Source organism: Camelus bactrianus, chromosome 12 (assembly GCF_048773025.1).
Source record: "Camelus bactrianus isolate YW-2024 breed Bactrian camel chromosome 12, ASM4877302v1, whole genome shotgun sequence".
NCBI classification, from domain to species: domain Eukaryota; kingdom Metazoa; phylum Chordata; class Mammalia; order Artiodactyla; family Camelidae; genus Camelus; species Camelus bactrianus.
Window position 1 is genome coordinate 18,428,050 of NC_133550.1, and position 25,283 is coordinate 18,453,332.

The 25,283-nt window shown below is 42.4% G+C and overlaps 1 protein-coding gene and 1 long non-coding RNA gene across 5 annotated transcripts in view; one reads left to right on the top strand and one right to left on the bottom strand.

The window, feature by feature from the left end:
* LOC141579396 (uncharacterized) overlaps positions 1-25,283 on the top strand; it is a 230,762-nt gene that overhangs the window by 204,572 nt on the left and 907 nt on the right. The gene's annotated exons all lie outside the window — the stretch shown is intronic.
* The window catches only part of PCED1B (PC-esterase domain containing 1B), a 113,204-nt gene continuing 103,055 nt past the window's right edge, over positions 15,135-25,283 (bottom strand). For 2 of the 4 annotated variants that reach the window (XM_010964184.3, XM_045523546.2), the window contains one exon: positions 15,135-19,165. In XM_010964184.3, coding sequence (XP_010962486.1) covers positions 17,730-19,046 — 1,317 coding nt within the window. In that variant the 5' untranslated portion in view covers positions 19,047-19,165 and the 3' untranslated portion in view covers positions 15,135-17,729. Of the gene's footprint in view, positions 21,829-24,975; positions 25,129-25,283 lie in introns of those variants that run through there. The other 2 variants (XM_010964187.3, XM_074374986.1) reach the window with 2 other exon arrangements.

Genomic DNA, 25,283 nt, shown 5'->3' on the forward strand with positions numbered 1-25,283 from the left:
GGAGATTGGAGTTTGGGAGGAAAGGAGGAGCCAGGGTATTTCCTGCCCTTTTCCTCTGTTTCAGGAGGCATGCCCGCAGCAGCTGCAACTCCTGTGTGTCTCCAACTCATGCCCAAATAGGCTCCTTATAATCATAGGGTCTACCGAGTGACCCCAGCTCCGGGGCTCAGGAAGCAACACCTTTTTCATTTATTCCTCCAGCCTGACGGATGGGTATTGGCTTCCCAGTTGCTAATTTTGGAGATGACTCATCTACCTAGGGTATTCTTGCAGTTCCTCCAACACCTTTGTGATGAATTCCCTGTGTTTGATACCCTCCCTTTAATAACCCTGGTGTGGATTTTGTTCTCCTGGATGAACTCTGGGGATACAAAGGAGAGGCATCTTTTCTCCTCTCCTGTTTCTATAATGAGGATTTCCCTAATATGGGCTTGGTCTGTCTTTGCCCCTTTATTTTTTCCACACCTGCGACTATGGTGTGAGGAATCTGATTATAATTTTGGAAGAATCACTGGGCCCATTGGATCAGCTCTGCTGCTGCTTTCTGGAGTGAGCCTTCCAAGAGAGTACAGTGTCTCTCTGCAGTGAATGTCTTGTCTGGGCAGGCCTGCTCTGGTCCAGCAAGTGCCTGCCTGTGAGCATGTATGACTAATTTCAGCCCATTTGACCGCCAGACCTACAGCTTCATTTTCCAGCCTGGTCTCTAGCAGTAACAAAGGGAATTCCATTTGTTCCACCTTTGTTTTACTTTTAAACGGTCTGAAGTGGATTGTAGGCAATAGTATTTTGTAAAAGATCCCCAAGTGATTCCAGGATGAAGCCAAGGTGGTGAAACACAAGACCATGAAGTTTAAAGAGATAATGTTTACTGAGCAGGGGAGTGAAATGATGGTATTCATATTTTAAAAAGACAGCCTAGGGATCGACTCCCAGCTCCTTCATGCACTGACAGTGTGAGGTTTGACAAGCAACTTGATCTCTCCAAGCCTGTTTCAGCATCGGAAATAAGATTAATGCCAGCGCAGGGCTCACAGAGTGGCTGTGAGGAGCAGCAATCCCACACCACACCTCGTGTGTAGGAAGTTCTCCCTAAGTGTCAGCTGTGCTGTGTCAAAAAACTGCACCGCAGACCGCCGTCTGCATCCAAATGATGCTCCTCTCCCTGCCTAGGTGCACCTCTCCATAGCACCAGTCTGTTCTGCCTTTCCACTATTTCTTTCTTCAAATAAAAAAGGCAAGCATGGTGGGGAGGGTATAGCTCAGTGGTAGAGTAAATGCTTAGTAAGCACAAGGTCCTGGGTTCAATCCCCAGTACCACAATTAAAATAAATAAATAAACAAACAAACAAACAAACAAAAATACCTTCCTTCCAACAACAACAAAAAGGCAAGCACTAAAAATTTGAGGAAAATATATTCCACACAAACAGGTACACGAGAAAGGGATCCAGGCTCAACATGAGGAACAGCTATGTAAACTTACACTCCAGTAGCACATTTTAACTGAAATGATATTTTAAAAGGGAGAATCTCCAAATTGGCTGAACACATACAGAAAGGCCATTTGAACAGAGCGGTACCTCAGTCCAGATGGATTTCCTTTTATCTTATTTGTATTGCCTGCCTGATCAGATATTTCTTCCCTCTGCTGGTTGCACAGTTTTAAGTCATTTGTTTTTGTTACCTACACACTATAAATTTGGGGCATTTCGTTTGAGACACTGTGGCCTTTAAAAAGAAGGTAACTTGTTTTTCCCAATATCCTAATTTGTCATCCGTAAAGACAACAGACAAGATAGTCTTTAAGAGACAGATGTTAAGAGATGAATTATTGATCAAACCATAAACAAATTGGAAGATGAAATGCATTTGCTAAATCAATTTTATTTTAATCTTTTCCAAACTTTTCATCCTCCAAACCTAGAGATGTGTCAGTAATAGAGATAAATGCTGTTTACGCAGGTAGGACCAACTGGAATAATTAGAGGCCATATTTTTCAAGGCAGTGGTTTCTAATACCAAGATCTCCTTTTATGACTTCCCATCCCCATGGGCCCTGTGTTTTGAAAAAACAAACACACCGAACTGCATTTATCAATATTTAATTTATCTTCCCATTTTTTATTAATCAAAGTCATCCATTTCTGCCAACCAGAACATCCACTGGGTATGAGATAACTTGGGCTACTACATGAATTGCTATAATTCCAGCTAAAAGCAAGAAAATATTTGAACAGAAACCATCTTTAATCTGAAAACAGATACTGTGTTTTCTCCCCCAGCATGAAGGATGGGGGTGACAATCTTGACACTCAGGGCCCTTTAGTGTTTGGTTCCAACCTTTGATAGGTAGAATGGTTCCCCCAAAATGTCCATGCCCTATTCTCTGGAACTTGTGTTTCATCACAAAAGAGAATTAAGGTTGCAGATGGAATTATGGTTGCTAATCAGCTGATTTTGAGGTGAGGAGATGATCCCGGGTTGTCCAGGTGGGCCCAGTATAATCACAAGTGTCCTTAAATGTGGAAGTGGGAAGCAGAAGGGCCAGTGTCAGTGATGTGATGTGATGTGATGTGATGTGATGTGATGTGATGTGATTTGATGTGAAAGACTCAACTGGCCATTGCCGGCTTTGAAGATGCATGGGGCCAGGAGCCAAGGAATGTTGAGCAGCTTCTTGCTGGAAAAGTCAAGAAACTAGATTCTCCTTTAGAGCCTCCAGTAAGGAAAACAGTCCTGCCAACACCTTGATTTTGCCCAGTGATACCCATTCCAGGCTTTTTGCCTCCAGAATCGTAAGGTAATATATTTATGTTACCTCAAACCATCAATGTGTGGCAATTTGTTACAGCAGCCAGGAAAACTACCACTTAATCTCTTTCCCCAGATCATTGACCTCTAGTCCCCTTATGAGTCCTGTGTTCTGGGCAAAGTGACCTCTGCAGGGTGCCTGGCCATGTCTCCTACCTACTTCTGCATCCTTGGTTGTGCTCTCCTCCATAGGATGTCCTGACACCTCATTTCAGCACAGGCAAATCCCGCCCATTTTTCAGGATGCAGCTCCGATGCCTCCATAGCCACAGGCTCTATTTGTCTCGCATCTGCCGGATGCATGCAAGCTCCCCCTCCTTCCGTCTCCTGCAGTGCTGAAGCCTCTTTCCCTGTCCCGGCACTTACTGCATTTTCTCTGGAAATAAAGTTATTCGTGCATGTATTACATCTTCCCTACTGGATTTTAAGTTCCTTGGTGACAGGGCTAGTGTTTGATTCATCTCTAAATCTTCTACAATGCCCAGCCCAACACATTAATGTCCCCATGAACTTAACACATAATCATAGTCCTTTATGTGTGTGTATATGTATACATGTATTTACGTGTGTGTGTGTATATGGATGTGCTTATTTGTAAATGACATTGTAGAACAACCCTATGGCCTCATAAGAATCAAATAAAAAAGAAAACCAAGGTTTTTCACTAGCTGCCACATAAATATTAAACATTCCAGACACATCTGTGTTTTAGGAATAGCCTGAGCACTTGTCCCATCACTTGTCCCACTATGAAATGGATGTTGAAGAATGGATGAGTATGGGGAGGTATATTCCTTGATTGAGGAGATATGTGGTAAGAGTGGAGAGCTGTACCCAAGACACATCTGTGTTCTTGCAAAGGAGCTAAGCAAACAGAAGAACGTTAAGGTCCACGAGCAGCATGTTTTTTGAATTTTATCTTTTATTGAAGTGTAGTTGATTTACAGTGTGTGTAAGCTTGCAAAGCTTTTCAGTTATACCTATACAAACATATATTTTTGATTCTTTTGGATTCTTTCACATTATATGTTATTACAAGAAATTGAGTATAGTGCCCTGTGCTGCACAGTAGGTCCTTGTTGTTTGATCTATTTTATATAATGCGTATCTGTTCATCTCAAACTCCTAATTTAGCCCTCCTCCCTCCCTTCCCCTTTGGTAACCACAGTTTGTTTTCTATGTCCATGAGTCTGCTTTTGGTTTGTTTTAAGTAGAATTTGTATTTTTCTTTACAGCCCACATATAAGTGATATCATATATTTGTTTTTCTCTTACTTCACTCAATATGATAATCTTTAAGTCCATCATGTTGCTGCAAATGGCATTATTTCACTCCTTTTTATGACTGAGTGATATTCCATTAAAAAATTAAACAAATAATGATAGTGTATAGAGTTGAACATAGAATTTCAGTTAATATTTTAATATGAGGCATGAAATAAATTTAATTTGAGGGGTAGGTGGCTGCAGGCAGACCTCCTGTAGATAGAGGTTCAGTCTCCTGAACCATTCGAGGTATTTCAATGGAAAAGTTTGAGAACACAGTATTAAGGAATTACTCAGTAAAGCATTCTTAGGTCATTTCCCCCAAGTAGTAATTTCCTTGAATAATCTTATATAATATGGCTTTATTGTCTAAATTTTATCTCTAGCCCTGAAAATGTAATGTGTTGTCTAATAAATATTTGTACTGGGTTAACAAATGTGTATTTCCCAATAAATAATGAGACTAGAATGTCATCTGCCAATTGACATAGACACATAAATGCCGTCCCTCTGATGTGTAATTATTTACTGGGCAATTAAGGAAGATTAAATACCAAAATGAAGATGACTTCACATGCAGAGGAGTTTTTTCCACTTTTACTCTCCATGTATTAACTGGCGCATTGGGTTGGTTTTACCTAAACCCGACTTTGCCTCCTTCTCATCTGCAAAACCAGGATCATTTGTCCACTATTTATAGGTTCATCTCCAACTGGTTTATATCCTTGGTGCTGTTCTAGCTCTGAGCTTATTCCCCAGTGTTGATATTGGAGGTCTTTATGGGGTTGTTTCAAATACTTGGCTTCTAGCTAGAGTCTCATTTCGGATGCTCAGTGTCATGTTTTTCCCCCCATGTCTGGGTCCCTGCCAGTAGAGTTCTAGCTGATTGATTGTGGGGTGGGGGGACAGTGAGGAAGGGGGTCTGAGACTGGAGTCTAGTTGTATCTATTATCATATCTCATGGTAACAAGGCTTTTCTACAGGAAGTGTATCTCAGAGTGAGCAAATAGCTTCTGTCACTGAAGAAGATCTCTTCCTTACATAAGAATACCAGCTAAGAAATGTACAGGCAATGGTAAAATCAGAAAGTCACCATTTTCTTACCTCTAATGAAATCTCCTTTTCAAGCAAGAATTATCAATGTGTGCTAAAATCATTAAGTGAAAGACTGATGAGGAACTGGACTACTAACACGGTACTACCGTATCACCCATAAGATGCTGCTTACAAGCAGGAAAACGTAACTTTAAAATGTAGGCATCCAACTGCCACACTTCACCTTGGTGATCTATCTCAGCTTAGAATACTGGGAACCAATCTGCCTTGTCTGTGAAGTGTTCTACCAGAAATTTAACTTGCATCTAAATCAAGCCTTTGGATTACATTATAGGAAACGGGGAAAAGTAAACGTTAAATGACATCATGAAGAAATCATTAGACAAACTCAGAAAATGGAACATTCTGCAGGACAGATCTTTTCAATCAGTCAATGTCATGAAAAAAAGAAGGGAGTGTTTTGGGTTTTCTTCTAGATGAAAAGAAATTCACAGACATAATAACCAATGCAATGGGTGATTCTTTCATGGATCCCAATTTGAATAGCTGCAGATAACACATTGTATCTGTATCTGAGTATCTGTCTTAGTTCTGCTGCTGTAACAAAGTACAATAGTTTTCCCTTGTCTGCAGGGCATGTGTTCCAAGACCCCCAGTGAATACCTGAAACTTTGGGTAGTATTGAACCCTATATATACTATGTTTTCCCCTGTACATACTACCTATGATGAAGTTTAATTTATAGATTAAGCATAGTAAGAGAATATCCAAACTGCCAACATCACTACTCTCATGTTTTGAGCCACTGTTAAGTAAAATAAGAGATACTTGAACAAAAGCACTGTGACAGAGCAATGGTTGATTTTATAATCCAGACAGCTGACTAATGGGTGGGATATAATAGACAAATTGATGACTCACGTCTCTGGTTGGGTTGAGCAGGGCAGGGGAAGAGGAGGGTGGGTGATTTCATTACATTATTCAGCGTGGTGCACACTTTAAAACTTATGAATCGTTTATTTCTGAAATTTTCCATTTAATATTTTTAGACCACGATTGACCACAGGTAACTGAAACCGTGAAAAGTGAAACAGTGGATAAGGGGTCCGGGACTACTGTACCACAGACTGAGTGGCTTCTAAACAATAGAAATCTATTTCTCACAGTTCTGGAGGCTGGAGGTCTCAGATCAGGGTGTTAGCAGGGTCGGATTCTGGTGAGGTGCCTCTTGTTCCAACATGTCCCCACATGGAGAACAGAGAGAGGAAGCAAGCTCTCTTGTGAACCTTACAAGGACACTAATCCTATTCATGAGGGCACCACCCTCATGCCTCATCTAATCCTATCTATCTCCCCCAAGCCCACCCCCTGATACCATCAGATAGTGGGACAGGATTTCAACATATGAATTTTGGAGGAACACAACCATTCAGTCCACAACAGCATCAGACCACACCAACGAGTTATTGTCAGGTTTGTTAGATGTGACCCTTATCTTGGGCTTGTGTAGGCAAATGTCCTTATTTCCCACACATGAAATACTTAAAGATGACATATTATGATGTAATTTGCTTTAAAATACTTCAGAAAAAAATAAAACATGGTGACATGTTAACAATGGCTATACATTTAGGTTATGGCTACATGAGTGGAATTACATGATTCTTTTTACATTTTTGTCTCTTTGGTGATTTTCAAAGTGTGAAACTTACTAGAAATGCAAATGCTAGGGCCCCACCCTGGACCTCCTGAATCAGAAACCCTGGGGAGAGATGGCCACAATGGTGTTTGGCAAGCCCACCAGGATGCTCTGATGCACTCTAAACTTTGAGAATCACTGCCTTAGGGCATGGTGCAGTTAGGGAAGAGTGGATGGTAAGAAAAATATTAATCTGGCAGTGTGATGTAATTACTGAGATGAAATATAAGATCAGAAATTTGTCCATGTATGTAGACATGGGAAGTGTAGATAAGGAGCCAGGCTCGGTAAACCAGGTACCAGCGGGTCTGAGTGGTCACTGCAGCATGATGGGAGGCACCTGTCCAGAGCCCTAGCCAGATGTCACAGACCACATGGCCTGGCTGTCTCTTCTTCATCAGGAATACCTGGCTCTGTCATAGCAGCTCCTGCCGGTGTGCTCGTTCTTCTAAGGCAGGTCCTTTCTAGAGATTTAGTCCTGCTCCTAACAACGGTGTTGGCAGAGGGTGCAGTGTTGAATGACTATCTGCTCAGTTGCAGAATACTGTTTATTCTCCACTTCCCATTATCATGTTCTGCTAGGATGTGTCTGGGGATGTTCTGTGACCCTGCGCCAGGCATCAAACACCTGGGGTGGATTAACCACTCCACACCACACCATACTCTGCAGGCTGGACTAGACTAACCCCAATACTTGTTATCATGGTAGGCTGTCCTGGTGCCCTCCTCACCCCCATCTTAGGGAAGAAGAAAGCAATCATTTCTGGTACATTTCATCCCACTTCGATTAACTAGCTAATCTCGGACTTGTCCCAGGCTTATCTAATGAATTTTAGCTCACATTTAGGCACAGAATATTACAATGCTCCATTAAAAAAGGGCTTCATATATCAAGTGTCACTAACAAACTTTTTCCCTTCATTTACCCCAACTCTTATATCCGGCTTTCTCTAGAACAATATTTCCCCAAATATGTTTGTAAAAGATGCTATGTATAAAAATGGTCTGTAGTTGAAGACTTCTTGGAAGTACTAGATGAAACACATTTAATCAAGTTTATTTCATACAGAACGTCTCAGAGCCTCTACTCCATTAAAAGCCATTGTAAATTTCCACATTGGGCCAGTATAGAATGAATCCTTTTGTAAGCATCCTTGCCCATAGAATGCATGAGGAGTAAAGTTTATGCCTCAAAGGGACATGTTTTAGAATATGTTTCTTGAAAGATTAATGGGTAAAGTCTTGTGAAAAATTTAATCTATAAATTAAGCATGCAGGGATAAAAGCTTTTCTTAAAGTTGTGACACTGAGAACATTGTTTCTAGGGTTTATAGCCACAAGCATATGATAGTCTAAAACAATGGCAAATTCCTTCCCTGACAAGAGTGTTGAGGATCTAAGTTTTCAAAACAACTAACTTTTGCAGGAGGCATGAACAGAAAATTCCAGAGGTGGAGCTGTAGCTGCATACAGTTCCAGAATTCAATGTGAAAATTGCCTCTGACAGTCATGCAATGTGTGTATTGGGGGAGGAGGGCCTGCAAACGAGAGCTCTGTGGCTGACCAGAGTCGGAGCTCATCCTGGGCCTACAGCAGGATGTAAGGTTCCCTTTGTTTTCAAATGCTGCACCTTGCTTTGCTTGGGCTTATGGAAATATATAGTTACAGCTTTAAAATTTTGGCTTTTGGTCTAACATAGTGTATACCTTATTATAGAATCTTGTGAGATATATGCCACTTGGATAATGTTAATTTAATCATTAATTTTTTTTAGCTCTCTCTCTCTTTTTAAATTTTTTTCCCAGAAAACTTGAGACAAGTGTCAGATATAAAAAGCCTTGAATGCTGTCATTTGGGGCTGGAGAATAGGCCAAATGAACCCTGGATTCTAAGTCTTAACAATGAAGTAATAATTTCTCTCATCAACACCGAATAATTTTGGCTCTTTTTACCAGACAATAGCTTGATTGCATTGCTAGGTTTCTTGACTTAAGGAGCAAGAGGACAACAGCAAAAAATGGGCCAAGAAGAAAGCTCTAGGCTGGAAGCTGAAGGCCAGGATGTCTACGAAATTAACTGTAAGCACCCATGGACAGTTTTCTCAGGCTTTAACTGCCAGTGAGAATGAAGAGGTCCAGGGGCTGTTAGCTTAGGCAAAGTTACTGGAGAGTTCTGCAGACAGTTTCTAAAGAAAACTTAGCAAATACAGCTCAATTCTGATATGAATTGCATTCTTCCTGGAGGGCACAATGTGAAGTAATTATGGTCTTGAACCTTTAACTAAAGTAAATATACTTGAACACCTTCTTTGCCAGGCACCATGCTAGTAGGCACTGGGAATTCAACAGTGAGCAAGGCTCACGGAGAAGCTCACAAACCAGCAACCACTGAGGCTCCTGCTGAGTGGGGTAAACAAAACAAAGGAAAAAGAGTGTTACCGTAACTTCTAACAGCACCTTTAGATTAAATGGTCATGGAAGACCTCTAAGGAGATGACTTGGAAGGTGTGGGTGGAAGGAGGAAGGGTTAGATATCCAAAGAGCTAGGGGGTAGAGGATGGATAACATTCCAGGCAAGGGTATAGCTAGGGCAAAGACCCAAGTGATAAGAGTTTGACACGTTGTATAAACAGAAAGAAGTCTTGGGTGTTGAAAGCACAAAGAACAATGAAGAGTTCCAGAAGATAACACTGGAGGGGCAGGCAGAAGCCTGAGCGCGGAGGACAGCGGAAGACATAGCAAGGGTTTTACTCTGGGGTAATGGATCTGGACTTTTGAGCTCTGGAACTCTAAGGGAATAAATATGTGTTGTTCTAAGCCACCATGTTATAGCAGTCATAGGAAATTAATACACCTAGGAAGAAGGCTGTATCTGCCTTCCTCCTAACCCAAGTGAGAGAAACAGGGCTGTCACGTGATGGGTGCAGTTTAATCCATAACACAGTGGAGTCATCATTGACTCAGTGCCTGGTTGTCAGCACTGTTTTTCTAAGAACTCATTTTCCTTAGTTCATCAGATTTCCTTAGGTGTGATCAGATTAAGGATTAATACATATTAACGTAACTCATGAGAGAGATATAAACCACACGACCAATTTATTGGTTTATTCATGGAAGTAGAAATACTAAATGTGCCCACTTAGCCAGATGAGCAGCTAAATGCTCTTTGATCTTGCTTGGAAAATGTAAAACCAGAATGACGGCTACTGGCTGATCGCCATGTCTAATACTACCAAATCTTACAGCCTGGTGTACTCATCTCCCTGTGATGAGAACATGTACATTGGTCAGACAGGTCCCCACTCTCCTGACTACGCTGGGACATTCCGGCCAATTTTGAGAAAAAAAAAGGCGGGAGAAGCCCCGGCAGAGTTTGAAGCTGCTTCTTTGAATTTGCAATTCAATATGTTTTACACCACAAGGCTTGGTAAGAAGAGGGCTCTCACCTCTGTCTTTAGATTTACAGTCTAATGCCTACTCGGCCATCTTACCTATGTTCATTACTCGCTGATTATTCTCAACCAACCACAAAGATATTGGAACTCTCTACCTATTATTTGGAGCTTGGGCTGGAATAGTAGGAATAGGACTAAGCCTATTAATTCGCGCTGAATTGGGACAGCCCGGGACGTTGCTTGGAGACGACCAAATCTATAACGTAGTTGTAACAGCTCATGCTTTCGTCATGATCTTCTTTATGGTAATGCCAATCATGATTGGAGGCTTCGGGAACTGACTGGTCCCCCTAATAATTGGAGCCCCGGATATGGCGTTCCCCCGCATGAATAATATGAGCTTCTGACTGCTGCCTCCCTCATTCTTGCTACTACTAGCATCATCTATAGTTGAAGCAGGAGCAGGTACAGGCTGAACCGTTTACCCTCCCCTAGCCGGAAACCTGGCACACGCAGGCGCCTCCGTCGATTTAACTATTTTCTCCCTGCATTTAGCTGGAGTATCTTCAATTCTAGGGGCTATTAACTTTATTACCACTATTATCAATATAAAACCACCTGCTATATCCCAATACCAAACCCCTCTATTTGTCTGATCAGTTCTAATCACTGCCGTTCTCTTACTACTCTCTCTTCCGGTACTGGCTGCCGGAATTACAATACTATTAACAGATCGTAACCTAAATACGACTTTCTTTGATCCTGCAGGAGGAGGGGACCCCATCCTTTACCAACACCTATTTTGATTCTTCGGTCACCCAGAGGTTTACATCCTAATCTTACCTGGCTTTGGAATAATTTCTCACATTGTCACTTATTACTCTGGAAAAAAGGAGCCCTTTGGTTATATGGGAATAGTCTGGGCTATAATGTCTATCGGCTTCCTAGGCTTCATTGTATGAGCCCACCATATATTTACAGTAGGCATGGACGTAGACACACGTGCTTATTTCACATCTGCCACAATAATTATTGCTATTCCAACGGGAGTAAAAGTATTTAGCTGATTGGCAACACTCCATGGAGGCAACATCAAATGATCCCCTGCCATATTGTGAGCCCTTGGCTTTATTTTCTTATTCACCGTAGGAGGCCTAACAGGAATTGTTCTAGCTAATTCATCACTAGACATTGTCCTTCACGATACTTATTATGTAGTTGCCCACTTCCACTATGTCTTGTCAATAGGGGCAGTCTTCGCTATCATAGGGGGCTTTATGCATTGATTCCCTCTGTTCTCCGGATACACGATTGACGATACATGAGCAAAAATTCAATTCGCAATTATATTTGTAGGGGTAAACCTAACTTTCTTCCCGCAACATTTTCTAGGTCTCTCCGGAATGCCTCGACGCTACTCTGACTATCCCGATGCCTATACTACATGAAATACTATTTCATCCGTGGGCTCTTTTATTTCCTTAACGGCAGTCGTGCTGATAGTGTTTATTGTGTGAGAAGCCTTCGCGTCAAAGCGGGAGGTCACAACCGTAGAGCTAACGGCCACCAATCTAGAGTGACTGCACGGATGTCCTCCACCCTACCATACCTTTGAAGAACCGACCTATATTAACCTAAAATAGATAAGAAAGGAAGGAATCGAACCCTCTTTAATTGGTTTCAAGCCAACCCTATAGCCACTATAACTTTCTCGATCTAGAGATATTAGTAAAATTTACATAGCCTTGTCAAGGCTAAATTACAGGTGAAACCCCTGTATATCTCTATGCCGTATCCTTTTCAACTAGGCTTCCAAGACGCTACCTCCCCCATTATAGAAGAGTTACTGTATTTTCATGATCATACCTTAATAATTGTATTTTTAATTAGCTCTCTGGTTTTGTATATCATTACTCTAATGCTAACAACTAAATTAACACATACAAGTACTATAGACGCACAAGAAGTCGAGACGATCTGAACCATCCTGCCTGCCATTATTTTAATTACAATTGCCCTTCCGTCACTACGAATTCTTTATATAATAGACGAGATTAATAATCCGGTCTTAACCGTCAAAACGATTGGTCATCAGTGATATTGAAGCTACGAGTATACAGACTACGAAACCCTTAGTTTTGACTCCTATATAATCCCAACGTCAGACCTAAAACCAGGTGAGCTACGACTGCTTGAAGTAGATAATCGGGTCGTCCTGCCAATAGAAATAACCATTCGGATACTGGTCACCTCCGAAGACGTACTACACTCGTGAGCAGTCCCCTCTCTAGGATTGAAAACAGACGCGGTCCCCGGGCGCCTAAATCAAATTACACTGATGTCAACACGACCTGGACTCTTCTATGGTCAATGTTCAGAAATTTGTGGCTCAAACCATAGCTTTATGCCCATTGTCCTTGAGATAGTACCACTAAAATACTTTGAGGAGTGATCTGCCTCTATATTATAAGCTCACTAAGAAGCTAGCCAGCGTTAACCTTTTAAGTTAAAGAACGAGAGCCATGATCCCTCCTTAGTGACATGCCACAGCTGGATACATCAACATGATTTATTACCATTCTATCTATACTTATTACCCTCTTTGTACTATTTCAGCTAAAAATTTCCAAGCATATATACCTCTCAGCCCCCAGCCCTAAGTTCAATAAAACACGTAAACAAAAGACCCCTTGAGAAACAAAATGAACGAAAATTTATTTGCCTCTTTCATTACCCCAACAGTAATAGGACTTCCTATTGTAATCCTCATTATTATGTTCCCAAGCATACTATTCCCGGCCCCATTTCGACTAATTAACAACCGTCTAATCTCTCTACAATATTGATTAATCCGACTTACATCTAAACAAATGATGACTATCCATAACCACAAGGGACAAACCTGATCCTTGATGCTAATATCTCTAATCATGTTTATCGGGACTACCAATCTCCTAGGACTCCTCCCACATTCATTTACCCCTACCACACAACTATCGATAAATCTAGGAATAGCAATTCCTTTATGAGCCGGAACAGTGGTCACTGGTTTTCGCAATAAAACAAAGGCATCACTAGCACATTTCCTCCCCCAGGGAACACCTACACCTCTAATCCCAATACTAGTAATCATCGAGACTATTAGCCTATTCATTCAACCCGTGGCCCTGGCTGTTCGACTAACAGCCAATATCACAGCAGGCCACCTATTAATACACTTAATTGGGGGAGCCACTTTGGCACTAATAAGCATTAATACACCAACAGCCCTTATTACATTTATTGTCCTAATTTTACTCACGATCCTTGAATTTGCCGTGGCCATAATCCAAGCCTATGTGTTCACCCTATTAGTAAGCCTATACTTACATGACAATACCTAATGACCCACCAGACTCACGCATATCACATAGTGAATCCTAGCCCTTGGCCCCTCACTGGGGCCTTATCCGCCCTCCTAATAACGTCAGGCCTGACTATATGATTCCACTTCAATTCAAGTGTCCTGCTACTACTAGGTCTAGTTACAAATATACTGACTATATATCAATGGTGACGAGACGTTGTCCGAGAAAGCACATTCCAAGGGCATCACACGCCTGCCGTCCAAAAAGGCTTGCGATACGGAATAATCCTATTTATTGTGTCGGAGGTTTTATTTTTTACCGGATTTTTCTGAGCCTTTTATCACTCAAGCCTAGCCCCCACTCCCGAACTGGGAGGATGCTGACCTCCTACCGGCATCCACCCCTTAAACCCACTAGAAGTTCCTCTTCTCAACACCTCAGTCCTATTAGCCTCCGGAGTCTCAATCACCTGGGCCCATCACAGCCTGATGGAAGGCAACCGTGCCCATATACTCCAAGCCCTATTTATTACGATTGCCCTAGGACTATATTTCACGCTACTCCAGGCATCAGAATATTACGAAGCACCCTTCACAATCTCGGACGGTGTTTATGGGTCTACCTTCTTTGTAGCTACCGGATTCCACGGGCTACATGTTATTATTGGCTCCACTTTCCTAACAGTGTGCTTTCTACGACAATTGAAATTCCACTTCACATCTAGTCACCATTTCGGGTTTGAAGCTGCCGCCTGATATTGACATTTCGTAGATGTCGTCTGGCTGTTCCTCTATGTCTCTATCTATTGATGAGGTTCATGTCCTTTTAGTATCAATTAGTACAACTGACTTCCAATCAGTTAGCTTCGGATAGCCCCCGAAAAAGGATAATTAATCTTATACTGGCCTTATTTACAAATACTGCCTTAGCATCCCTTCTTGTACTAATTGCATTCTGACTCCCCCAACTATATATTTATGCAGAAAAGACGGGCCCTTACGAATGTGGCTTCGACCCCATAGGCTCCGCCCGTTTACCCTTTTCCATAAAATTTTTCTTGATTGCCATTACATTCCTCCTATTTGACCTGGAAATTGCCCTCCTCTTGCCCTTACCTTGAGCAACCCAAACGAACTACCTATATATCATATTAACCATAGCACTTCTTCTCATTTTACTACTGGCAGCTAGCCTCGCCTACGAATGAACCCAAGGGGGACTAGAATGAACTGAGTATGGTAGTTAGTTTAAACAAAATTAATGATTTCGACTCATTAGATTATGATTAACTTCATAACTACCAAATGTCCATAGTGTATATAAATATTATCCTAGCATTCACTATGTCCCTTGCCGGTCTTCTGATATATCGATCCCACCTAATGTCTTCCCTACTCTGCCTGGAAGGCATGATACTTTCTCTTTTCGTAATGGCATCCCTAATAATCCTAAATAATCACTTTACTTTAGCCAGCGTTATGCCTATCATTCTCCTAGTATTCGCAGCATGTGAAGCCGCATTAGGCCTAGCCCTACTAGTAATGGTCTCCAACACATATGGCACAGATTATGTACAAAACCTCAATCTCCTACAATGTTAAAAATTATCTTTCCTTCAATTATACTAATGCCCTTAACCTGGCTGTCAAAAAATAACATAATCTGAATTAACCCTACAGTATACAGCCTGCTGATCAGTCTAATTAGCCTCTCCACGCTTAATCAGTATAGCGACAACAGCACCAACTTTTCTCTCCTATTTTTCTCAGATTCTCTATCGGCACCCTTGCTAGTCCTAACGACATGACTACTGCCCCTGATACTCATCGCCAGCCAATCTCACCTCTCCAAAGAGCCCCTCACACGAAAAAAAGTATATATCACAATACTAATCCTATTACAAGTTCTCCTAATTATGACATTTACTGCATCAGAACTTATTATATTCTACGTATTATTTGAGGCGACCCTGGTTCCTACTTTAATTATCATTACCCGATGAGGCAGCCAGGCAGAGCGACTCAACGCGGGCTCCTACTTCCTGTTTTATACACTATCAGGGTCTCTGCCCCTCTTAGTCGCACTTGTATATATCCAAAACACAACAGGCTCCCTAAACTTCTTGATTATGCAGTACTGAAACCAACCCTTAATAGACTCTTGATCCAACGCACTCCTATGACTAGCGTGCATAATGGCCTTCATGGTAAAAATACCCCTATACGGCCTACACCTCTGACTACCCAAGGCCCACGTGGAAGCCCCAATTGCGGGCTCTATAGTCCTAGCTGCAGTACTGCTTAAACTAGGGGGCTATGGAATACTCCGACTCACAACTATACTAAATCCCCTAACAGAGTATATAGCGTACCCATTTCTAATACTATCCCTCTGGGGCATAATTATAACTAGCTCCATTTGCTTACGCCAGACCGATCTAAAGGCACTTATTGCATATTCCTCAGTTAGTCACATAGCCCTGGTTATTGTAGCCATTTTAATTCAAACTCCTTGAAGTTATATAGGAGCTACGACCCTTATAGTTGCCCATGGACTTACATCCTCTATAGTGACCCATAGGCACTACCTTTCTAGGGTCCTTGAAGATCATTATCATGCTGTTTTGACAACATTCCTTCCAATGTGCTGCAAGGATTGAATGTCAACTTGTATCATCTCCTTTGAAACAGTAGTCTCACCAGGAACGCTTACTCCGCCTCTTCATTCACTCCCTGATTCATTCATGAAACATCATTCAGTACTTACTAAGTGCTAGACATTGCACAAGATTTTAGACACCAAGATAAGTATGATAAAGGCCCTATTTTCCAGGAATCCTATGGTATTTTAGTGGATTAAAAACTTCTGGATATTTCTTCTGTAAATAGCTTTATCTCACTCATTTCTTGGGATTTCATGACCTTCATTTTTGCAAGTAACATTTCCTTACCCCCATTGCCAAATTTAAGGATGGTCCAATTGAAGGCCTATAAACCAGTCAAATCAATGGAAAATCCTATCATCTGGACAATTTTAGACTATTTTATCAAAGTATTAACATTTCACAAGTCTAGTGTGACAAAGAGCCTAACATTTAAACAATCTCAGTGATGTTAACATTCCTGCAAAACAGAGGAGAGATGGTAGTGGCCACCTGTCCAATTTGGAAGGAAGGGATCTGGGCACTGGGCAGTCCCTTCCAACCTGTAGTTTTACTTTATCATGATGATTCACATGGTCATTGAGTGCAACTTACTTTAATTTTCTCAGGCCCCGAACTCAAGACTATTTAGGAAATCGTAAAATCACAAGCATGCCATCCACTCGAGCTGACATACCTAATTCATTGCAGGTCTAACCAACAAGCTTCTGGCTCTCGAGCTATCGGGATTCTTCACCATCAGTTCCACAGAAAGACCATGCTCTGTAAACTTCCCTTCTTGGTTTGCTGTGGTATAAATCAAGTCTGAAAGTTAATATAAACTAGAAACTAGTATACTATGAAAGACTAGTGGAGGAGTGATTTTCCTGGTTGACCCAGAACAAGTCACTCACCTCTCTTGGGTCCAGTTTCCTTGTTTGTAAATGTTAGTTAAATTTTATGTCTTTAGTTTTTTTTAGTCCTAAAATTCCACAGTTCTTTGAGAATCTCGGGAAAACATCACCACAAAAAGTTAAAGTTCTTTGGCTTGTTTGTAAGGAATCACATCCATTTTACAGAAATCTTTCAGACAAATGCCATTTTGAGTAGCTTATCACAATGTCGTAACTTTACACTCTACAGCAGATATCGTCCCTGCTCTTATGAAGCAAAGTGGTCAGTGGAAGCAGAGGCACCATTAAATGCAGACACATAAAACCCACAACAACTTTTATGAAACAAGTTCTTTATTCCAATTTTATATTTACAAAAAGACAAAGAACAGGGAGTAGGGAGGCAGGAGTGATGTGAGGTCACACTCAGACAGCAGAGGTAGAGGCCATAGCCAACAAGAATGGGTCAGATCGAACTTCCCTGCTATTATTGATAACAGCAATGAACAAAAAGAAGTCCAAGCAGGGACCAAAGGCTTCAGTTACAAGGTCAGTCTGTCTGGGGAGAGTCAGACGGTCTGCCCAGTCTGTGTGCATGAGGAGGAATAAGGCTCAGGTCAGTCTATTGAGGTCTTGGCTCTGGGTAGACTGGGGCCCTTCTCTTGGAAGGTCTGGGCCGCCCTCTCCAGGGAACATAGGGGCTGGGGGGACGATACCGGGGAAAACCTCTGTGAACCACAGTGAGCCGCTGCTGGTAACAGGTTGATGGCAAGGGGAGCATAGGTGGCTGGGGGTCCAACACAAAGTCAGGTTGGAAAGCAAATTCTGTCTGGGGAGTTGGGGGAGCACCTGAATAGAAATGGTTTAAGAATTGATTTGACTGGAAAGGATGGTCTGAAGGAGAATAGTCATCTTGGGGACAGGGCAGGAATGGGGGCGTCAGCTGATGAAAGGGATTGGGACCAGGTTGTGGGGGCAAGTGTGGGAACAGGGGTGGGCGGGGAGATGGCCTGGGAAGCAGGGGTTGGCGCCTGGGCAGAGGCAAGGGTGGTGGTGGAGGGAAGGCCAGTTGATCTCTGCTGGCCTGGGGCTGCCTCTCAAATCTCTGGCGAGGTCTTCCTCTGGTTGGACCACCCCTGATCAACTGGCCCACCAGCTGCCGCTTGGGGAGCTCTACCCCCCAGGCGTCAGCCACGTGGGCCAGCAGCAGCTGGGAGAGATGCCGGTGCGCGGTCTCGTTCCAGTGCACCCCGTCCTCCTGCAGGTGCCTGTCCACGTGGCGACGGAAGTGGAAATGCAAGTCCAGCACATCAAAGCCGTGCTTCTCAGCCTCCACAGAGCTGTAGAAGTTGGCTTCCATCACTCTGTTTTTCATGAAGGAGGAGGCCGAGGCCTGGAGTTCAGGCGGGAGGACGGGCGCCGTGATGTTGTCGCCCACGGGCATGGCCGTGTTCCACACCAGGAGGCACGACTTGGGCAGCACCTGGCGGAGGAGCCCAAACAGGCTCTCCAGGTTCCGCAGGTAGCTCGGCCAGGAGTCCTCCCCATACCTGCTGATGTCCCAGAGGCAGGAGTTCATGATGACCAAGTCCGGGACGTGCTCCTCCGCCTGCAGCTTCTCCAAGATGCCCTTGAGGTAGTCCGAGTAGACGCGCGTCAGGAAGTAGAAGCGCACCTTGTGGTGGCCGGAGCAGAACTCGCGCTCCTCGCGGTAGTTGGTGCCGTTGTGCCCGTGGCTCTTCCGGCCTCCATGCACCAGCTTGTCCTGTTCGAAGCTGTCCTCCCCCTTGGCCCGGAGCTGGTTGTGAGTGAGCAGGCAGTCCTTCTGCAGCAGGAGCACCAGGTCCTTGTACACAGCCCTCTGGACCGAGTCCCCCAGGATGACCACGAACTTGTTGTGGAGCAGCTGCTGCACTTCGGCGGTCAGCAGGTGGACCATGACGCCCGGCGCGCGCCGCCTAGCTCCTTCCTTTCACTCGGTGGGTCTGCGGAAGGCTAGGACAGAAGGAGACGGCGGACGCGAGGGACCCACCTCGGGCCGGCACAGTGTGGGGAGGGCTGTGGGGAGACGGGGACAGAGCTATGGCCTGGGGCACTTGCAGGGCAGGGCTCCACTCCCTTCAGCCTGGGAAGAGGGGAGCCTGGAGCCAGAAGCCCTGGTTGGTCCGGCCGCAGCTGATGCCTGAAACTTGACTCCGAACACCCTGGAAACGCAGGTTCCCTGAGGCCACGCGGGGCATCTCTCTCCCTACACCGGCCTGAAGGTAGCCCAGATGTCTGACAAGTGCAGCATGGTTGGGCAAACTCTTCAGCTATTAAATAATGAGGACTGTCATTAAGGAAGAATGTGGAGAATGGGATACACCCGTTAAGTCGAGGAAGTTACATACCATAGGTGTGCCCCACATCACTGAAACTGTGTTAAAGAGATATGCATAAATAACATTGAAAGAAAATATGCAAAACCAGCTTGGAATAGGACAGTAAGATTATAGATGACTTGGCCTTACCCTCTTTTTCTAAGTACATTTTATATAGTTTTACATCAGTTTTAATAACTTGAAAAGGATTTAATGAAATGCAACAGGCACCGTAAGGAAGAGTACCTATGCCAGGTCTGAAAACATTATAAAAACAAGATTTCTTGAACAAGGAAGCAGCTGTTTCTTATCAACAGGACTTGTAAAAAAATAAATAAAATTGGAAATAATTCACACGTGTGTTCAGTAATAGTCGTCTTCCATTTGAAGGAGATCGGAATATGCCACCCCCAAATATATGCTACTTTGGCATAAGAAATATTTTGAGCTGAAGGCCACTAAGAATCAAAAGATGCAAGACGAGCCGTCTGCCCTCCCTTTATGTACCTAAAAGGAGGGCATAAATTTCCCTTTGAGGAAGGTGCCCCTTTCCCCCACCAAGGAGAGAAGAATCAAGGAAGAAGACAGGGAATTGTCACCATCGAGATGAGTGTGCATAAACAGACCTGACTAAAATAGCCCTTATTTTCCATTCGTTCCCCCATATATCCTTTCCCCATAATTTATCCTAGTCAATTCCCCACAATTTATCATCCCTTGAAACTCATACCTTTTGTTCTTTGTTAAAATGGTATATAAGCCTGAGTCTAACTGCCTCTTTGAGTTTCATTCCTTTTCCATGAACTCTTGTGCACATAAATATTAATTTAGGCTTTCATGCATTAGTAAACACTTTAATAGGTGTGGTGGATAGCTATTGTTAAATTACACATTTGGTTTTTAAAAGATACACTATTTGTGGTTTTAAATGGGTACAAGTACACAAATGAAAACATGAAAGTGGATAGAATGTAAGTGTTCCCCTAAGAGAACAGTTGAAAATATTGGCTTATTTGAATCTTCATTCAAATGTTCTTGGTATCAGCTAAAAAGCTTAAAGACAGGATTTAGCTCACTGTGGTACAACAAAAGGAAACATAATTAAAGCAAACTACAAATCTCTTTGAGGCTCAGGCATGTTCACTTGTTCATATTAATTTATTCATTCTATTCACACTTAATAAATATCTACTAAATGCTCCACGTGGGGAATAAATATAAAAATGAGTAAAACCTGGTCTTGCCCTTCAGGAACAGATCAGATATATTCACCAATAACTGTAATACAGTCGAGAGTGCTAAGTGCTATGAAAACAGAATGAACAGGTGGGGTGGACCTTCAGGGGTCTTTGCGAACAAGTTTCTTCTACACAGACCTGAGTTTCCAAAGTGCTAAGTGAAGGGGAGAACTTGTCCCCAGTGTTTCCAGGGCTCCCAGGCCACCCCATGTGGGCTGAACTCTAGTCATATTCTGTACCTAGTCCCCTAGAATATAGGACATTATCCCTTTCCATTAATTTCTCTCCTGTAGGTTGGAAGATCTGACAGCCCAGGGCTGTCTCTTTCAGTCGTATTTATGTAGCCCAATACTTTCCTTCTCTGAGTGTGAAGCACCTTAGACTTGGACTCACAGATTTGAGTCGAATCCGCTACTTAAAACCTGTAGGAAATGGAGGCACTTAAGTACACTGGGGAGGAGCATTGCTTTTGGAGCCACACTATCTGGGTTGGAATCTCAACTCTTCTATCTGTTAGCTCTTTGTCCTTGGGCAAGTTATTTAACCTTTCTCTGCCTTAATCTTCCTCATCTGTAAAATGGGACTTTTAGCCCCTGCTTCAGAGATTTGGTGTGAAGATTAAATAGAAAGTGTTGAGAACAATGTCCTGACACATAGCATGGACATGGATTATTATCATTGAGCAGGTTTCAGAACACCAGGTTGATCATCTGTAAAAGGGGGTGGGGGCGGTTATAATATTTGTGCTGTTTGTGTAGCAGGGTTCTGGGAAGATCAAATGACAAGATGCAAGTGAAAGATTCTGAATAAAACAAAGCTAATGTTTACTGAACAGCTACTGGGTGCCAGGTGCTTTGCAAATGTTATCCTATTTATAATTCTAGTATCTCCATGTTATTGGGAAGGAGCTAAGATTTAAAACCACTGATGCCAAAGTCTGTCTCTGTAGGAGACATCCCTTAGAGCAGAACCCTCTGTAGGCCAGTCTGAATCCAAAAGCTTGGTTCATGTCAGGGAGATATTTGAGGACAAGAGAGGAGGGTGTTTCGGTGTGCCTTTAAGCATAGGTAGGTAATCTGCCTGCTCAGGAGAGGTGGTCCATGTGTACTTAGTGCGTGGCGGGCTGCAAGTGAGAAAAAAAAAAAAAAAGTATCATCCCAGACTTTAATCTCAAGCAAGAGACATGCAAAAATTAAAAGACCTGGACTTTAGAGTAACCAACAAAAAACTCTACAGAGTTCAGGGCCTCACAGTGTTTGAAAAATTCTGGCTGCCCTGTACCTTGACCAGTAAACTCAACCCACCCAGATGCTGTTCCAAGGGCTTGGAGTCAAACCAGGCAAAAACAGCCACCTAAGAATTTCTTATTGTTCTTCTACAATGGAACATGTAGACTGGACTGTAGAAAAGATGGGAGGGGAAAATGACCGGGAAGAAGCACTCCAGTTAGAAGTGAAACTGAAAGGAAATTCGTGAAATTCTTGATCAAGAGCACCACAGCTGTAACAGGATTAACACATCAGACATCCTCAGGTCGACTGCTGTGGGATGCCAAGCATGACAAACAAAACCTAACCAAAACAAAGTGACTTTTTCAGGGGGAGTGAATGAGGAATACTTTGGAGAGCTGAATCTTCTCTGGTCGGGGGTGGGGGTGGGGTGGGGGGAAGGTTAGTTAAGTTCCATTGTCAAAGGTCTTTTTATTTATAAAAATGAAACAAAAAAGGGGATTGAAAACAGATCAGTGGCCTTTTTAGCTTGAGTCTTTCTTTGCTTCAAATTTGCTAAACTCACTTATTAGTTTTAGTAACTATATGATAAACTGACTCATTTGTTCGTTCATTCATTCATTCAGTGAGGATCACTGAGAACTAGATATTGTGCTAGGTGCAAGGAGGAGGTATAAAAAGGCAACCTCTTTTCTCAAGAGGATGGGTAAGAAAATGGACATGTAAAAATATCAAAGAAGGACCTAGTAGCTAGAACTGATGTAAGTAAATAAAATATCAAAGCCAGCACGAAGAGTCAAAGGGGACGGAGGAGATTTACACATGATCACTGCACTCTGATTCCAACTTTAAATTAAAATTGACTTTTAAAAGTTTCATGAGGATCCCTGAAATCATAATTATAAGTAGTTCCATGTTTTTCTGTTTTCAAAGAAAAATTTGGGCTTTGGCTAAAGCTCTGACAGAAATATACATTAATAATGACTACTACTCAAATAAATCACCTTCAAGCATCTTGCTTAGATTTCTGTTTGGGGATAATTAATTTTTCAACAGCTTCATAAACCATGACTTATAAATCACTGACTATTGCTTTATAACTATCACAAATGAAACACATAGCATTTTTTATACATTTATGTGTTGTAGAAATCAGGTTCGGTTTTCTCTTTTCTTATTGATCATCAGTTACAGGAAGAGACAAAGTAATAGGCAGTTACTCCGGAGACCCTGCAGAGAAGTCTTAAATCACTAACAATTGTTTTGATTGGCTGTAGGAAGTACTTCTAACTAGTTTTCAAGATTCTTGCGCATGACTGTCTTACTGCAGCATTATACGAGGAATATAAATAGTTCATTTCCTTCTAACTGCATTTTTAGTGATCAAATCTATATTTGAATTTTCCAAGATCTCCTTAAACTTTAACAGGATAGATGGTACAAATAAGAAAATAATTTTTTTTTCCCATGAACTCACCTCTATAGATTACCAGTTCTTGGAATTTGTTCAGTTTTCTAAGTGGGATTTAAACTTGTCAAAAATTAAACTGCATGTCATGTAAAGTTTCCAAAGAAAAAAAACAAAAGCAAAAGATTCAAACTTCTCTTTGGGAAAGCTTAATGAATTTTCTGTGGATTGGGGTTTCTCAAAAGGTTCATCTTTTGAGTTGGGGCAAGTCAGTTAACAGTCACTCCTCTATAAACAAGAAAATGGGGAAAATAAGGCAAGCCCATTATTTTAAAAAGTCATTTCAGGAACAAATGTTTAAAGACATGTAAGAGTACTATGAGATAGTATGATAAATAAAGCAACGGAAAGATGATTTCCAAAATCTTAGACTGATTTTAATCCCCTACCCCCAATAACCCCACCTCTAAAATGGGCCTCAGCTCTGCAGTCCATTAATTAATTCAGTAAAAATTGAGAAAACACTGTCTATCTGGGGATACGTCAGTTGTCATTCTGCAAATCAGGCTCACGTCCCCCACAAGGATCACGCTTTCTCCACCCCATCCCAGCCCTATCATATGGCCCATACTTCTAACTTGGCTACTCAGTGCGTTCTTGTACACTGCATCTAACATCTCAGGAATATGTGACATAAATGGAAATTGGAAACTAGATTAATGATCTTCAGACTGGCCCCATGTAACCACAAGTCTTCCTTTGGAGGCAGGAATCACTGTGGACATGTTCAATTTATATCTGTACCGTCCCTGTGGGGCCAAATCTTAATTTGTGACTCTTTTGTAATAAAATATCAACAGAAGCACTTCACCCATTTGAAGAGTCTCAAAATTACCAAGTTTAAAAATCCTTAAGGCAGCATATTTTTCCCCACAGTAATAGTCTAATATAAAGATTTCTTATGGATTCTACAAAGAAACACAGGGGACATCTTTGATGAATGAAGTAGGGGGTTCGTAACACCTGATATGCAAGTTACTTCTATAGACAAAAGATAAACTATCTGATAAACTGAGCCTTTCTTCAAATAATCCCATTAAAAAAAACCTTTTGTTTTACAAAAGGATCTCCTAAAGTAAAAGAAAAAAATATCAAAGCAATGGAAGCAAAATGTAAGCAAAAATATGACTTCAGTCATGGACGGCCTATGACAAACTTCCATATTCTGGTCTCGAATCATCATTTAAACGGTATTTGCTAACTCCCTACCTATTACTCCTCTGACAAGAATGAAAGATCTTGCAAGTCAGTGCCTTTCACTTCCAGGAAACAAGGAAGTCGGATGTGGACTCTGGCCCTGAACAGCTGTGTGCTCTAGGGCTGGTATTTTTTTCTGGTGTCCAACAAGGGTAATACCTCCTACTTCACTGAGTAACAGTGAAGACCAAAAGAGATCAAGGTCAGTGTTCACCATACAGCGCCTGTCTTGCCTTAGGCATCTTTAACCCCTGGCGCAGCAACCCCTCCCGCTGGGGAAAAGCCCAGCCCGAAGACGGCACCTCGCTCTGGTTCCCTCCCTCAGACCTCAAGCCCATGGCTCCCTTTCCTCCCTCCCAAAGGGGCAGAGCTGTACCTCCTCAGGTGTACAGGGAATCCCTCAGCTCGGGTGGCTTGGTCCTCCTACCTCCTCAGGTACCTTGCTTCAGGATGTCCCCCAGAGAGGGGAGAATCACACATTCTACCTTTGCTTCACTCTCCCTGGGCTGGCTCCTCTCTTAAGCCTTAAGCACATTCTCGTTTCTTGCTTTAAAAAAGAAAGGAAACTTCTTTGACTCCACCTCCGGGACAGTCCTATCTTTTGCTTCCCCTTCAAGGCCACTTTTTACAAAGTTGTCTGAACTGGCGGCGTCTGGGTCCTCGCCTCCCACTCACTCCTCCTTT